Raw genomic sequence first — 18,491 nt, forward strand, 5'->3', positions numbered from 1 at the left:
AAAACAAACATTTGAGCACAAGGATCCTTGGCGTTGTTTAACTGCAACAACCGAGGTAAGAAGGGTCAGATTAAATGTTTATCATCCCACATGTGCCTCGCAGTGTATCATACGACGTGAATATACTCGCTCAGCGCGGTAGAGAAATTATGTCAGACTGACATCTAGCGGACAACAACAGCAGCACAAAGTACAAATGGAAACCGAATGAACATGACGAATCTGAAGTGACTGTTAGGTCTACGCTGCATATTTTATGTGGATAACAGACCGACTGCCATATGACGTATTTTTTACTTTAAAACAAATTAGCCTATTCGTAATTAACCAAGAACACTCATTGGATTTATTGGATTTATTTTAAGATTGTGCGAAAATATATTAAGAAAAATCCATTGTACGTTTATTTTACTACATTTTACTCACGCGTCGGGCACGGTAAAATGAAGGGGAACAAAAGCGATTGTTTGCCTGCTCAGGTTTATGGATTTCAGCTGTTGTTGATCAATACACAATTTTGCTTAAGTAAATTATTATTCTTTATACCGAATAATGAATATTCTCAATATTCTCTTTGAGTCGTACACAATGCATGCAGAAATGTAACTTTTTGACTGTGTTTATTGATTTGATTTCCACATAGCATTTTCAAAATTAATTTTTTAAACAGCAACATGTACAATTCAAACTGTAGGAAATTTCCTCTGGAGGGACTTTAGAGCAGTAGTGTAATGCTGAGGGTCATGGGCTTATGCCAAGGCTAAGTGCTGTCAAGTGGTGTAAGGTAGTATTTATATTGTTTGCTTTCATCAGCGGGTTGCAAGTTCTGCAAAGCCATATTGAGCATAGCACCTTCCTGAAGCGCATCTCTGCTCTCTCTTAAAAATAAGGAAATTGTGGTCTTTGAATCATTGGCAGCCACAGCAGCAGGAATCATGCTCGGAACTCTGGGGGGCAGAGTACGAAGTCTCAGGAACCCACTGCTGGAAAAGAAAGCTACCATAACCCTGGTGGATATGGGTGGCATTGAAGGGGGAAGGTGTTTTCTGGTTAATTGTGCACTAAAGGGTCAATGCTTCTCAGCGGTTGCAGACCACTACAATAGGGTCCTGGATTTATTAGTGGGTTATTTACAAAAGATAGCCACTGGGAGTCACATTCATCATATTGTGTTGGGCTGGAGGCTGGAGGGTGGAGTCCTGGATTTGAGGCTGAGACAAAAATATGAGCAGGTAGCTGGACACCTGAAAGGGAGCTGTGTTCAGAAATGATCTGCTACAGGAAGTGCCTCACGAAACAGCGATGGCATTGCTTCTGGGCAGTAGGGAGCATACAGTTAGTGGGAATATTGCCCACTAACTGCTGGTGGCGATCGGTAAGGCAAGCACCTCCTCCTGTCCCAAACATTCACCTAGCTCCTGTACCAGAGATGTCCTCAATTCTTCCTGTTGTTCCTGTTGTCCGTTCACTGATGGCACCGTCTTAGTCATATTCAGAGGAGGCACATCCATGCTTCATTTTTATGTCTTTCATCATTTGATCAATCATAAAGCATACCTTTCATTTGCTGCTTTTTCAGCCAAAGCGGTGACACTGATACTGTAGGTGGGTCAGGTAGTTTACATTCCCCATGTGCCTCAGTGAAGTCCACGTTTGTACCTGTGTGACATGGTCATCCATCATGAAGCGTATGTGGATGGGTCATAACATAATCTTGCATCCACACTGGAGGTTGCACACTCTTTAATGATCATTTTGGTCATTTGGATTATCTTCTGATGCCATTTTAGCAGCTCTTTTCATTAAATGTGTGCTCTGCCACCATGAACAAAGGTCCCTCTAACTCCAGTCAATAGGTTTTACTATAGTATGTAAAGTTTACATTCTATTTTACAAGGAAAATCTGGATCCTCCACAGCTGTTGATTCAATGACTGCTCGTAGAATGTCCTCGACAAACAGAGCTCACAAACCAAAAGAAAATCACAAAATTGAGTCATGTGTACTGAAACAATATGAGAAACCACAAGCTAGGGCAATGCTTTTAAAAACAAAGCTACTGCAGTAACATGCAGAATAACCTTAATATAATTAATTGGAACTCCTGGTAGACAGAACAGTCGCCCAAGACTGCAGAATGCGACACACCAACCTGTGCACAGCCTGGATCGACTACAAGAAAGCCTATGACTCAATGCCACACACATGGATCACTGAATGCTTGGAGCTGTACAACATCAACAGAACTCTAAGGGCCTTCATTGCAAACTCGATGAGGTTGTGGAGAACCACCCTTGAAGCCAATGGGAAGCCACTTGCCCAAGTATCCATCAAATGTGGCATATACCAAGGAGATGCACTGTCCCCACTGCTGTTCTGCATAGGTCTGAACCCCCTCAGCCAAATAATAAACAAGACTGGCTATGGATACCGACTCCGGAACGGGGCCACCATAAGTCACCTCCTCTACATGGATGACATCAAGCTGTACGCCAAGAGTGAGCGCGACATCGACTCGCTGATCCACACCACCAGGATCTACAGCTCGGACATCGGGATGTCATTCGGGCTCGAGAAATGTGGGAGGATGGTGACAAAGAGAGGCAAGGTAATCCACACAGAAGGGGTCTCACTCCCAGAAGGAACAATAGCAGACATTGAGGGCTATTACAAGTACCTTGGAATACCACAGGCAAACGGCAACCTTGAACAGGCAACAAGGAATGCGGCAACAGCCAAATACCTCCAACGAGTAAGGCAAGTCCTAAGAAGCCAGCTCAATGGCAAGAACAAATCCCGGGCAATAAACAGCTACGCTCTGCCAGTGATCAGATACCCTGCGGGAATAATAAGGTGGCCAAAGGAAGAGATACAGACCACAGATGTTAAGACACGAAAGCTCCTCACCATGCATGGAGGGTTCCACCCCAAATCCAGCACCCTGAGACTGTACGCTAGCCGCAAGGAAGGAGGCCGAGGACTAGTGAGCGTGAGAGCCACTATCCAGGATGAAACATCCAAGATCCATAAGTACATCAAGGATAAGGCCCCGACAGATGACGTGCTGAGTGAATGTCTCAGGCAGTGGAGAACAGAGGATGAGATGCTGGAAGAGGGACCATCATGGGAGGACAAGCCCTTGCATGGGATGTACCACCGGAACATAACTGAAGTGGCTGATCTCAACAAATCCTACCAATGGCTTGAAAGGGCTGGGCTGAAGGACAGCACAGAGGCACTCATCCTGGCCGCACAGGAGCAGGCCCTGAGCACCAGAGCCATAGAGGCCCAGATCTACCACACCAGACAAGACCCAAGGTGTAGACTGTGCAAAGAGGCCCCAGAGACGGTCCAGCACATAACTGCAGGGTGTAAGATGCTGGCAGGCAAAGCATACATGGAACGCCATAACCAAGTGGCTGGCATAGTATACAGGAACATCTGCGCGGAGTATGGACTGGAAACCCCAAGGTCAAAGTGGGAAACACCTCCCAAGGTGGTAGAGAACGAGCGAGCCAAGATCCTGTGGGACTTCCAGATCCAGACTGACAGAATGGTAATGGCGAACCAACCAGACATTGTGGTGGTGGATAAAGAGCAGAGGAAAGCCGTAGTGGTGGATGTGGCAATACCAAGCGATGGCAACATCAGGAAAAAGGAACATGAGAAACTAGAGAAATACCAAGGGCTCAGAGAAGAACTGGAGAAGGCTTGGAAGGTGAAGGCCACAGTGGTGCCTGTGGTGATTGGAGCACTAGGGGCTGTGACCCCCAAACTGGAGGAGTGGCTACGACAGATCCCTGGAAAAACATCCGAAATCTCAGTCCAGAAAAGTGCAATCCTAGGAACAGCAAGGATACTGCGCAGAACCCTCAAGCTCCCTGGCCTCTGGTAGAGGACCCGAGCTTGGAAAGTGGATGAGACCACCCGCGGAGGGTGAGAATAGAGTGTGTGTATATATATATATATATATATAAGAATAAGAATAAGAATAAGAAAACCTTTAATAGTCCCGCAGTGGGGAAATTACCTCTCACAACAGCAGTACAGATGAGCAAGAATACAGGTACAGAACAGTTTGTGTTGGCACAGTACAAAGCAGTACAGTACAGTTAGAGTGAGTATGAGGTCATTGCAGGGTTATTGCACAGTAATGGGTATAAGATTTGTACCGGTAACAATATACATGATTGTTCACAGATTTACACAAATATTGTGCAGAGCAGGTTGCTATATAAACCACTGATGCAGTGGGTGAGTGACTGTGGTGGGATGTGGTCAACAGTTCTGATTGTACAGTCTGACAGCAGCAGGTAGGAAGGATCTACGATATCTCTCCTTCACACAGCGAGGGTGGATCAGTCTGCTACTGAAGCTGCTCTCCAGAGCAGACAGTGAGTCCTCCAGTGGGTGAGAGACCTGGTCCATGATGGATGTCAGTTTAGCCAGGACCCTTCTCTCACCCACCTCCTGCACCGTGTCCAGAGTGCAGCCCAGGACAGAGCTGGACTTTCTGATGATCCTGTCCAGTCTCTTCCTGTCCCTCGCTGTGATGCTGCTGCCCCAGCAGACCACACCGTACAGGATGGCTGATGCCACCACAGAGTCATAGAAGGTCTTCAGGAGTGGCCCCTTCACTCCAAAAGACCGCAGTCTCCTCAGCAGGTAGAGTCTGCTCTGACCCTTTCTGTACAGTGCGTCCGTGTTATGAGTCCAGTCCAGTTTATTGTTCAGATGCACTCCCAGGTACTTGTAAGAGTCCACTCTCTCAATGTCCCTTCCCTGGATGTGCATCGGTGGGATGACAGCAGGCTGCTGTCTGCGGAAATCCACCACCATCTCCTTCGTTTTCCCTGCATTGATCAGGAGGTGGTTCCGCTGGCACCAGTCCACAAAGTTCTGAGTGAGTCCTCTGTACTCTGCATCGTCATCATTGGTGATCAGTCCGACGATCGCAGAGTCATCAGAGAACTTCTGCAGAACACAGCTGTCCGTGTTGTGTCTGAAGTCTGACGTGTAGGGGGTGAAAAGGAAGGGGGCCAGTACAGTCCCCTGTGGGGCCCCCACACTGCAGGTCAGAGTGACAGACACACAGTCCCTGGCTCTCACAAACTGAGGCCTGTTTGTGAGATAGTCCATAATCCACTCGGTCAGATGAAGGTCCACACCAGCCTCCTCCAGTTTGTGTTTCAGAAGCATCGGCTGGATGGTGTTGAAGGCACTGGAGAAGTCAAAGAACATGATCCTCACAGTGCTGCCGGGCTTCTCTAGGTGGGAAAGAGCTCGATGTAAGAGGAAGATGACAGCGTCGTCTACTCCTATGCCGTGTCGGTAGGCGAACTGCAGCGGGTCCAGGTAGGTTCCCACCGCAGAGCGGAGGTTACCCAGGACCAGTCTCTCCAGTGTCTTCATCAGGTGTGATGTCAGAGCCACTGGTCTGAAGCTGCTGGGGTCTTTGGCGTGCGGTGTCTTGGGCACTGGTACCACGCAGGAGGTCTTCCAGAGCTGTGGTACCACCCTCAGCTTGAGGCTCAGGTTGAAGACATGCTCCATAACTCCACACAGTTCGCCTGCACAGGACTTAAGGAGTCTGGAGCTGATGCCGTCTGGTCCAGCTGCTTTCCTGGCCTTGATCTTCCTGAGCTCACTTCTCACCTGGGTGCTGGAGAAGGATAGGGGTGGAGGGAGTGTCTTAGTGTGGTGTGAAGTGAGGGGTTGAGGAAGTGACTCAGTGTGGTGTGAAGTGAGGGGGTGTGGTTGGGATGAGTCACCAGTCGTCAGGGCTGAGGGTAGAGGGCTTTGTGTAAAGGTGTAAAGGGCTGTGGGGGCTGGTAATCCAGTGGTATGAGGTGACAAGAGGTTCGGAGGCAGCTGCTGGGAGGTGTGAGTGGGTGCTTGGTCAAACCTATTAAAGTGTGAGTTCAGTTCGTTGACCCAGCTCAGGTCCCCCTCAGCCTGTGGGTGTGGAGCTTTGAAGCCTGAGATGGTTTTCAGGCTCCTCCACACCTCACTCACATTGTTCTGCTGCAGCTGCTCCTCCATCTTCCTCCTGTAGCTGGACTTCCCCTCACGGATTTTCCTCCTCAGCTCCTTCTGCACCCTCCTCAGCTCCTCCCTGTCCCCTGATTTAAATGCTCTCTTCTTCTCCTTTAGCAGAGCTTTAACATCAGGGGTGACCCATGGTTTGCTGTTGGTGAAACACCGAACCCGCCTGGTGGGAACAGTGTTTTCACAGCAGAAGTTGATGTAGTCCGTTACACAGTCTGTTATTGCGTTAATGTCCTCCCCATGTGGGTTGCAGAGCTCCGTCCACACAGTGGTGTTAAAACAGTCCCTGAGAGCCTCCTCGCTCTCAGCTGTCCACCTCTTCACTGTGCGGGGCACCACCGGCTGCCTGTGTACAACAGGTTTATACACAGGCAGGAGATGCAGGATGTTGTGGTCAGCTCTGCCCAGCGGTGGGAGGGAGGATGCAGCGTAGGCCTCTTTGGTGTTGGCATAGAATAAGTCCAGGGTTTTGTTGTCTCTGGTGGGGCAGGTCACATACTTGGGTGTATGTAGGCAGAGCAGCTGAAGGAGGTGCATGGTTAAAGTCCCCAGAGATCAGGAAGAGGGCCTGTGGGTGCTGTGTTTGCAGCCTGCTGGTGACTGAGAGCAGGGTCTCAGAAGCTGTGTCAGCGTTAGCGGAGGGTGGGACGTACACAGCAATTATTATAACGTGTGTAAACTCCCGTGGCAGGTAGAATGGCCTCATGCCCACCGCTAACAGCTCAATGTCTCTGTTACACAGCTTCATTTTGACAGTGCAATGTCGTGGCATACACCACCTGATGTTCACAAACACAGCCAGACCCCCTCCCTTCCTCTTACCGCTGTTCTCCATTCTGTCCGCACGTAGCAGATGAAAATTGTCCAGTGCGACAGTCGAGTCCGGGATGAGTGACGTCAGCCAGGTCTCCGTGAACAGCAGGACGCTGCTCGTTCTGTACTCCGGCTGGTACCGTGTGAGCGCCGCGAGCTCGTCGATCTTGTTGGGGAGAGATCTCACGTTCCCCATGATAACGGAGGGGACAGCGGGCCTGAAGCGTCTCGTTTTCTCCCGTCGTAGTTTTCCAGCGCGGCGCCCACGTCGGGACTTCACCAGCACCTCAGCGGTGATCTCGTGTCTGTCTCTGGGCAGAACTACGGCGCTGCGCAGCGCGATCACCTGCTCCGCAGTGTAAACAATGCGCGCTCTGACCCCGACGCACATCGTAGCTTTAAAAAACAGCGTTTGTACTGCGCCAAACTTAGAAAAACTATAAAAAAGCTGTGTACAGGTTGTGTACACTAATGCTACTAACAAAACACTAGAAAGGTAAACTTAAATAAGTGAAGAAAGTAATAAATAGAAGTAAGAGGACAGGAGCTGTTGTGACCAGCAGCCAGCTCAACCGGCGCCGGAGAAAAAAATATATATATATTTAAAAAAAATAAATTTATTATTATATATATATATATATATATATATATATATATATCTATATCTATATATTATATATATTATATATATATATATAATATACTCTAATACTATAATACACTGATATATATATATATATATATATATATATTATATATATATATATATATACTATAATACTACTGATATATATATATATATATATATAGATATATATATATATATATATCTATTATATATATATATATATATATATATACTATAATACAATAGGTATAGATATAGATGCATTAGATTATCTTCTCTTCTCTCTGCTCTCCTGCTTCTTCTCTCTCTCTCTCTCTCTCTCGCTCATCTCTCTCTCTCTCTCTCTCCTCTCTCATCTCTCTCTCCATCTCTCTCTCTCTCTCTCTCTCTCTATCTCTCTCTATCTCTCTACTCTATCTCTATCTATCTCTATCTATCTATCTATATATATATATATCTATATAATGAATATAATGATGCTACAGTCTGCAGATATGAGGGGTGGAGTGCCTGTATGTCTCTACTGCTGTAGTTTCAGTCAGTGTTGTAAGTATAACATTGTTTGTGGAAAAACATTGTAACTTTTTCATGTGTTAATAAATATGTTATGTATATAATATGTAGAAACTATGTCACTGAGTTCATTGCACATTTCAGGCATATCTGGACCCCCTGGACCCGCAGGTAAGCTAGATGTACAGTATGTGTATTAATGTTTCTACTTCTACTACTACTACTATTAATAATAATAATAATAATAATAATAATAATAATAATAATAATAATAATAATAATAATAATAATAATAATGAAACATAGTTGAATCCTACTGTACCCGTGATTATAATATGATGAATATATAAAAATGTGAATATAAAAAAATCTTCATTCACTTTATTTCATTCTCACATTACTTCCAGCTTATTTTGACTTTTTTACCAGTATTGGAACATAAAATTTGTGTTTATTTAGTTGTGCTTAAATGTTCTTGCACTTTGCTTAAATAGTAAGTAGTTATTACAACACTAATGTAATTAATATTTTTGCTTTGAGAAAAGTGATGGATAAGCAGACAGCAACGTAGTTCTCATAATCTCAGGACATTATGTGATTCACATACAGGTTTACTAGAATACAAAACCAGAAAGCAGCCATGAGCTTCCCTATTTTCATGTGGTATTCGTTCAATTTAAAAGCTCCTAAATGGAAAAATGCATCAGCAGATTGCAGTTATGAAATAGTTCAGTTTCTCTTCCTCGTCTTACTTAAGGTTATCATTTGTGCTATTGCTGACACATTGTTAATTAATGCAAGGCAAACAGAATCTGTGCAGTTTGCGTGTATATATTGATTCAGTAAATGTGCCACAGAAACACAGCATTTCATATGTCTCATCATTCTACGCAGGTCCTCCTGGACCCCCAGGGAATCAAGGACCAGGTGCAAAAGGAGAACCTGGGGTCGCAGGTAACAGTTTGAGCATCACTAGAAAAGTTCATTACAACACACTACTGTATAAATGTTCCAACCAGATCTGAGGACATTCAATTGCCTGTTTAGGACCTCGTGGAGAAAAAGGTGACACTGGGAACATTGGTCAAAAAGGTACTTTGACTGTTTTATTATCAGGCTATTAATAATAATAATTGAGCTTTATTCATCCCCCATTGGGGAAATTATTGTCTGCATTTTTACCTATGCCCCATCTACCAACTGAGCCTCCACTCCTAAAAGCTTTCTTTCTTTCCATAGACTACTGAGTTTGCCTTTTTTCCTTGATTGATTTGGTTTCTGTTTACAGAGAGCATCTGTTTAAAAGTAACCCTCAGACATGATATGAATGCTGTATTAATATATATGCCTGTTGTTAGCATATATGGCTGTAAAAGTGTATTGTGTAAAAGTGTGTGGGCAGGAGAGCTGCATTATTGTGTTTTGTTGTGGTTATTTCTAGGAGAGCGTGGAATTGTTGGTCTTCCTGGACAAAAAGGAAATGTTGGTCCACCTGGAATTCCAGGTCAGTTGTGTAACAGTCACATGAATGAACTGATACTATCACTGTCATGCATTTTACAAAGAGGGTGAAGTCTGAAACAGGGGTGTGGCTAAAGTTTACAGGCAGAAATCAGTTGCAGAAATCAATTTGACACTCATCAATGTAATGTATGTCAAAATGTTGCCATTGGTCTATTCAAGTTATGCAGTAGCCAAGTGGTATGTTAGCCACCAGTAGCATAGTAATAAAGTGTCAGGGACTCGAAGCAGGCAGACGGCGAACCCACATGCACAGCACGGAGGCGATATTATAATCAACAAAAGGGTTTATTCTCAAAGGCACGGTCAGACGGTCCAGGTCATACACAGAAAAGGCTCGGCGAAAGTACAGACAGGGAACAGGCAAAAACTCACGGTAAGTAGGTAATCCAAGGTCGGGCAGGATACATGATACAGGCAGGAACAGGACACGGGAAACACGAACACTCAGGGAACTCAACTCATCAAACACGAACACTCAGGGAACTCGAATACGACAATCTGGCAGGGAACTAAGGACACAGGTGGTGGTTAAATACACAGTGACTTGATGACTAACAGAGTGCAGGTGTGGGTAATGAGCAGGGACAGCTGTGACAAGACAAGAAACCGGAAGTAAAGCTAGAACACAAAACAGAGACCGGGAGACTACCAAAATAAAACAGGAAACGGAAACTGGAACCAAAATAAGACAAGCAGGACATGACGTGAAAACAGGGAACAACTAGAAACAAAGACACGGATCATGACAGTACCCCCCCCCCTATGGCGCCTTCCACGGCGCCTACGGAAACCTCCCCCCCCAAACCAGGGCGGGCGGAGGGTGGTCCCAGGCGGAGGGACCGAATCTCTACCCCTCAAGGTACATGAGCAGGGTGGGTGGAGGGAGGACCGGAGGAGGGCCAAAACAAGAGTCCACAAACACTACAAAAGTCCATGACCAGGAAAAACATGAAGTTCAGGGATTCCCTCACGGAGGGTGATGGCGTGGCGAGACCCAGCCCAGCAGCCGCTGAGCCAGGATGGCACTCTTAGTGCCCTTGAGCTGGGACGATGTCCCCGGGGACCACCCCGCATGGCAGCGGCCTCCAGGCGGACGCTGATCCAGGCGGTTGAGGAGTCGAGGCGGACGGCGCCGCAGGAGGCAGCGCCATCCCAGCAGCAGGATGCGCCGAGGGCGAGGCCACCAGTCCGGCAGCAAAGGCAGAGACGAGGCAGGAACCAGCGGCGTCCTCCTTGGACCACCGCGACGAGAGGCAGGAACCGAAGCAGATGCGGCCGGAGCCGGACCGCCAGGGACCGATGCAGATGCGGCCGGAGCCGGACCGCCAGGAACCGATGCAGATGCGGCCGGAGCCGGGCCGCCAGGAACCGATGCAGATGCGGCCGGAGCCGGGCCGCCAGGAACCGATGCAGATGCGGCCGGAGCCGGACCGCCAGGAACCGATGCTGGTGCGGCCGGAGCCGGGACGGGAGCGGCCCCCTCCTGGAGGTCGGCAGGAGCTACGACGGGAGCGACCCCCTCCTGGAGGTCGGCAGGAGCTACGACGGGAGCGACCCCCTCCTGGAGGTCGGCAGGAACTACGACGGGAGCGACCCCCTCCTGGAGGTCGGCAGGAACTACGACGGGAGCGACCCCCTCCTGGAGGTCGGCAGGAACTACGACGGGAGCGACCCCCTCCTGGAGGTCGGCAAGAACTACGACGGGCGCGACCCCCTCCTGGAGGTGCGCAGGAACTGCGGCTGGCGCAACCTCCTCCTGGAGGTGCGCAGGAACTGCGGCTGGCGCAACCTCCTCCTGGAGGTGCGCAGGAACTGCGGCTGGCGCAACCTCCTCCTGGAGGTGCGCAGGAACTGCGGCTGGCGCGACCTCCTCCTGGAGGTGCGCAGGAACTGCGGCTGGCGCGACCTCCTCCTGGAGGTGCGCAGGAACTGCGGCTGGCGCGACCTCCTCCTGGAGGTGCGCAGGAACTGCGGCTGGCGCGACCTCCTCCTGGAGGTGCGCAGGAACTGCGGCTGGCGCGACCTCCTCCTGGAGGTGCGTAGGAGCTGCGGCTGGCGCGACCTCCTCCTGGAGGTGCGCAGGAGCTGCGGCTGGCGCGACCTCCTCCTGGAGGTGCGCAGGAGCTGTAGCTGGCGCGACCTCCTCCTGGAGGTGCGCAGGAACTGCGGCTAGCGCGACCTCCTCCTGGAGGTGCGCAGGAACTGCGGCTAGCGCGACCTCCTCCTGGAGGTGCGCAGGAACTGCGGCTAGCGCGGCCTCCTCCTGGAGGTGCGCAGGAACTGCGGCTAGCGCGACCTCCTCCTGGAGGTGCGCAGGAACTGCGGCTAGCGCGACCTCCTCCTGGAGGTGCGCAGGAACTGCGGCTAGCGCGACCTCCTCCTGGAGGTGCGCAGGAACTGCGACTGGCGCGACCTCCTCCTGGGGGCCGGCGGGCGCTGCGGCTCCACGGGTGACGGGGACTGGAACGACCGCTACAGGGCCGACAGGAACGGGGACTGGAACGACCGCTACAGGGCCGACAGGAACGGGGACTGGAACGACCGCTACAGGGCCGACAGGAACGGGGACTGGAACGACCGCTACAGGGTCGACAGGAACGGGGACTGGAACGACCGCTACAGGGTCGACAGGAACGGGGACTGGAACGACCGCTACAGGGTCGACAGGAACGGGGTCAAAGACAGGGGTGACCTCTGCTTGGCCTACGGGAACGCCCTCTACTTGGCCTACGGGAACGCCCTCTACTTGGCCTACGGGAACGCCCTCTACTTGGCCTACGGGAACGCCCTCTACTTGGCCTACGGGAACGCCCTCTACTTGGCCTACGGGAACGCCCTCAACTGGGCCTACGGGAACGCCCTCAACTTGGCCTACGGGAACGCCCTCAACTGGGCCTACGGGAACGCCCTCAACTTGGTCGACAGGGACAGGAACTGGAACGACCTCAACTTGGTCGACAGGGACAGGAACTGGAACGACCTCAACTTGGTCGACAGGGACGGGAACTGGAACGACCTCAACTTGGTCGACAGGGACGGGGACAGGAACGACCTCAACATGGCCGACAGGGACGGGGACAGGAACGACCTCAACATGGCCGACAGGAACAGGAACGACCTCAACATGGCCGACAGGAACTGGAACGACCTCAACATGGCCGACAGGAACTGGAACGACCTCAACATGGCCGACAGGAACTGGAACGACCTCAACATGGCCGACAGGAACTGGAACGACCTCAACATGGCCGACAGGAACTGGAACGACCTCAACATGGCCGACAGGAACTGGAACGACCTCAACATGGCCGACAGGAACTGGAACGACCTCAACATGGCCGACAGGAACTGGAACGACCTCAACATGGCCGACAGGAACTGGAACGACCTCAACATGGCCGACAGGGACAGGAACGACCTCAACATGGCCGACAGGGACAGGAACGACCTCAACATGGCCGACAGGGACAGGAACGACCTCAACATGGCCGACAGGGACAGGAACGACCTTTAACGGATCGACAGGAACTGGAACGACCGCAACATGGCCGACAGGGACTGGAGCGACCGCAACATGGCCGACAGGGACTGGAGCGACCGCAACATGGCCGACAGGGACTGGAGCGACCGCAACATGGCCGACAGGGACTGGAGCGACCGCAACATGGCCGACAGGAACTAGAACGGCGTCCTCCTCTGAGGAGCCGACAGGAACTGGAACTAGAACGGCCTCAATATGGCCGACGGGAACAGGGACGGCGTCCTCCTCTGAGGAGCCGACAGGAACTAGAACGGCCGCAACATGGCCGACAGGGACTGGAGCGGCGTCCCCTCCGGAGCTGGCATGACAGCTTACAGCTGCCGAGCTCGACGGGGGAGACGTCGGGCCTGATTGGGTGGGGTTAACAGTCGTCAGACGGACAGCGCCCTCTGACGGGGACAAGGACGGAACTGGGGTCAGGGCAACACACGACTGATCTGGGGTCTGGGCAACACACGGCTGATCAGGGGTCTGGGCAACACACGGCTGATCAGGGGTCTGGGCAACACACGGCTGATCAGGGGTCTGGGCAACACACGGCTGATCAGGGGTCTGGGCAACACACGGCTGATCTGGGGTCTGGGCAACACACGGCTGATCTGGGGTCTGGGCAACACACGGCTGATCTGGGGTCTGGGCAACACACGGCTGATCTGGGGTCTGGGCAACACACGGCTGATCTGGGGTCTGAGCAGCGCGCGGCTGACTTGGAAACTGGGCAGCGCGCGGCTGACTTGGAAACTGAGCAGCGCGCGGCTGACTTGGAGGCTGCGCAGCGCGCGGCTGAACTGGAGACTGAGCAGCGCGCGGCTGAACTGGAGACTGAGCAGCGCGCGGCTGAACTGGAGACTGAGCAGCGCGCGGCTGACTTGGAGGCTGAGCGGCGCGCGGCTGACTTGGAGGCTGAGCGGCGCGCGGCTGACTTGGAGGCTGAGCGGCGCGCGGCTGACTTGGAGGCTGAGCGGCGCGCGGCTGACTTGGAGGCTGAGCGGCGCGCGGCTGACTTGGAGGCTGAGCGGCGCGCGGCTGACTTGGAGGCTGAGCAGCGCGCGGCTGAACTGGAGGCTGAGCAGCGCGCGGCTGACTTGGAGGCTGAGCAGCGCGCGGCTGACTTGGAGGCTGAGCAGCGCGTGAGAGCAGGAAATCCTCCCAGGGAAATAACCATGGAGCTGGGCAGGTTGGTGTAGGCACGACGATCCGACGGGGCGGGGAGGAGGAAACCGAAACCATAGGCGGTGCGACTGGCGCTGGCGTGGTACAGAGCGTGTCGCTTAATTCATCAAACTTCGCGCATAGTCGCTCGTAGAGGCGATGAACGCTGGGGTGATCTAACGCGATGTCATCGTCCTCCAGCGTCACTATTGCCACCTCTACGGCGCTGCGCTGATCCTCCGAGTTACTAGCCCGTCGGTAATCCTCCGCAAGGATCTCGAAATACTTATGTAGGTCGCTGGGTAGCTCGGCGCAGGTAAACTCCATACTTCCGCGGGAAAGTTATATTCGCCGTAAAAAAAAACAAGGAAAAACAGTCACTGACCTGACCGGAGGCTAAGTGCTGGCTGGGTCCAAGTTTGGCCAGATTGTTCTGTCAGGGACTCGAAGCAGGCAGACGGCGAACCCACATGCACAGCACGGAGGCGATATTATAATCAACAAAAGGGTTTATTCTCAAAGGCACGGTCAGACGGTCCAGGTCATACACAGAAAAGGCTCGGCGAAAGTACAGACAGGGAACAGGCAAAAACTCACGGTAAGTAGGTAATCCAAGGTCGGGCAGGATACATGATACAGGCAGGAACAGGACACGGGAAACACGAACACTCAGGGAACTCAACTCATCAAACACGAACACTCAGGGAACTCGAATACGACAATCTGGCAGGGAACTAAGGACACAGGTGGTGGTTAAATACACAGTGACTTGATGACTAACAGAGTGCAGGTGTGGGTAATGAGCAGGGACAGCTGTGACAAGACAAGAAACCGGAAGTAAAGCTAGAACACAAAACAGAGACCGGGAGACTACCAAAATAAAACAGGAAACGGAAACTGGAACCAAAATAAGACAAGCAGGACATGACGTGAAAACAGGGAACAACTAGAAACAAAGACACGGATCATGACATAAAGTTAATCAAGTGTACAATTAATTGAATGTTAGATTTAGTATCTTTAGTATCTGCCATTAGAGCAGAAATGAGTCCTTTATGAACACACCAGCCAGAGGATTTTAACGTTATTCAATCTGGAAAGCACAAAAAACGAGTGGTTTAAAAGAAAAACAAGTAACTGCAAGTGCTACAAAAAGTGACTCTTGTTACAAACTTCCCCTGTACTGGTTCCTTGATGAGACAGGAGAGGGGGAGAACCCAAATGCAACGACCCAACTCAGAACTGAAATTAACAATTAATTTATTGAACGTGCAACATAAAAACATAAACTGACTGCTCAGCAGGACTAAAGCTCTAAACATAAGGTTAGAACAAAAACTCAATGCTTAGCAGGAAAACCAAATAACACGATTAAACTAAATTAAGAGTTCTCTACACTATAGGCTCATGAAACTAAACATGAAAGACACCACGAGGTACAAGCCTTAACACCAGACGGGAGACAGACCATTAGCAACAAGACAAACTCCATGTTTTCAGAATCTCCTGAACACTCACCTTAACGGCCGCACTTACGGCCTAACACACCAGCAAGAAAAGGAACAAAGAGCAGGGTTTAAAGGCTAAACTAAATAGGTGCACCCCTCTTAAAGTCCCACAGGACCGAAGAATTATCAAACACAAAAGCAGCAGCTCTCATGTCAGCTTGGAAGAGCTAGCTGCACGTGGAACAGCAGAGGTTATGGTAAATGCAACAAAATCTCTGCTTGCTTTTAAACTGTTGATGTTTATAACTGTGTAAAACACTGTGTAGATGCTCACATTACTGACAATCTGTCATTTCTGTCATAATGTTTCATCCTAATGTCTTTTTGTAAGGCTTGATCGGACCACCTGGTTTGAATGGAAATCAAGGTGAGTATGAATAAAAGTCACAAGTCAAGTCTGTTTAATGTTTTTAAAGGTGGCAAAAGATCTGAGTTGATATCAGCTCAACAACTGTCAGTTTATTTAAAGGATTGTATTTGTATGTATATTTCCACAGGACCACCAGGTTCTAAAGGTGAAAAGGGAGACTCAGGAAATGCACCAGAGTGTAAGTACTGAGCAGAAGAGACATATTGGGTAGTGATCAATATAGATTTTAAAAATACTCCTAAAAGATTAATCATTCTAATAAATACCATTTAGTAACTTTGACTGAAAGAAAGATATTTATCATGATTTTGGAAAAGAAATTAATGCAGAATACTTTGTGTCAACACAGTGAACGTGCGTCTTATACCAGGAAAATATCGAGGGAGAGTAGAGGTGAAACACAACGGGGTGTGGGGCACCATTTGTGACGACAACTTTGACATAGTGGATGGTCGAGTTCTCTGTAAGATGTTGGGCTTCCAAACATGCGTTACCACCTTCACTGCCACCGCAGGTAAGAAAAAGTCATATACTTTTGGGATTGATATAATTTGTGTATAAGAACCATCCTATGAAATTCTAATTCTGTGAAAAAATAGTGTCAAGAAAATTATGTCACCTAGGAATAAGTATGAAGATTTCCAGTCAGGATTCAGAGTACATCATAGAACAGAACCAGTACTGGTTAGTGTTTCTATAGTTGACCTGTTAGATATTAGTGCCATATTTGACATATATACGAATTACCTGCAGACTGTAGTAAACAGTGTGTGCTGGACCCCAAAAGAATGTACCATTGAGATCCATCTCAATTTAACCATAATTTATCTGAACAGGGAGTATAATATGCAAAAAGAATACACTGGTTCCGAAGCAGGCTTCACTAGAAATCAGAGGATAAAACTAAACAGAAGATAAATCAAAACGAGTACTGTATGGGTAATAACTAAATGTAGTCAGGAGTTACCTTCTTCTAAGCAGCAGGGCAAAACTAATAAGACACAAGCTGGAGGGAGAGGCTGGCAGGATCAGAGGCACGGAGGTGGTAAAAAAGGCCTAGTGGTACAGTAAATGGAGGAGAAAGAGAAAATGCTGATCCGATGTCTCTACGGTAGCAGTGCTTCACTCTAAGGCCCGACTGGTTAACATCCAGCGAGTAGCAGGAAGTAGTGATCGAGTCGGGGGATTTTCACAGTGCAGTAACTGGCGGAGACTCCAGCTCGGTCTAGAAAAAGCACAGTGACAAAAAGACAGCAACACCAACACCACCTCGAGCTACGAGAAAGAAAACGTACAGGGCGAATCAGAACTCAGGCCGGCAGGTCACACCTCGTGGACGGATGATTATTATTCTATCATTCTTTATTCTTTCAAACATGTATAAGCAGATGATATACCAACACACATTTTGCACATATACTGTACATTTCGCTTAAGGAATCTGTTCAATACTCCGACAACACCTGTAAAGAGAGCAACAGCTAAAAAACTTCCCTAAATTACACGTTGTGAAATAAGCCAGCAATGTCACAACTGAAAACGAAAACTCATCCTAACAAAATAAGAGTCCCGGAAACCGGTCTCAATATACCGATATCACAACAACATTCTGTTACAGACACAACATTCTATTACAGAAACTGAGACTAAAGTGCAGATCTATCGCTCTATATACAGTATATATGATATCAGTACCATCTAGTCCAACGCTGCTGTCTTTTTTTTTAGGGACTGGCAAAATCTGGCTGGATGACCTGCGATGCTTAGGAACTGAGTCAGACATCTTTGACTGCGCACATAATGGAATTAGTGTCAACAACTGCCAACACAATGAGGACGCTGGACTACAATGTATCTAGACTAACATCACACACACACACACACACACACACACACACACACACACACACAGTACACATATACAGAAGTACAATCCAGCAACAATATTAGTAGAAAAGATTGCTACTGTTAATGTCATTAATCAAATACAAAAATGCATCCAGTTATACTGTATCTGTTTGATAATTGTGTTTAAACACATAACCATAATACTCTAACATGTTATTGTCATGTATGTAAAAAAGCATGGTAATAAAAGCATCTTGAGATAAATATTTCTAGTTTGTCTGTGGCAATAGTGAATATTGGTAAATGTGGCACCATATCCATAAACTTATTTCTGTGCTCACTGTGATCCACTCCACTGTGTCTCCACTGAAGTTTTGCAAACACAGTTAATGTCTTAGCAATGCTCAAAAGGAATTCTATTAGATGTAACACAAACGTTCACAAATGCATCCTTCTGTGCACCCACCACCCACAGATGGAGTGGAGTGCTGGAGTGTTCCCCAGCTGGGAACGCCACTGCTCTACCAGAGGGCTTCAATACTCATGT

General features: G+C 48.9%; 1 protein-coding gene across 1 annotated transcript; it reads left to right on the top strand.

Moving 5' to 3' along the window:
* The first annotated feature begins 8,102 nt into the window (after positions 1-8,102).
* On the top strand, positions 8,103-18,208 carry LOC114847320 (macrophage receptor MARCO-like). Its single transcript, XM_029136914.3, has 8 exons — positions 8,103-8,172; positions 8,896-8,955; positions 9,049-9,093; positions 9,443-9,505; positions 16,058-16,093; positions 16,224-16,274; positions 16,446-16,610; positions 17,825-18,208. Exons 1-8 carry the CDS (start codon positions 8,118-8,120, stop codon positions 17,953-17,955), a joined length of 606 nt encoding a protein of 201 aa, XP_028992747.1. The 5' UTR covers positions 8,103-8,117; the 3' UTR covers positions 17,956-18,208.
* The last annotated feature ends 283 nt before the right edge of the window (positions 18,209-18,491 follow it).

Source organism: Betta splendens, chromosome 21, assembly GCF_900634795.4.
Source record: "Betta splendens chromosome 21, fBetSpl5.4, whole genome shotgun sequence".
Classification (NCBI taxonomy): Eukaryota; Metazoa; Chordata; class Actinopteri; order Anabantiformes; family Osphronemidae; genus Betta; species Betta splendens.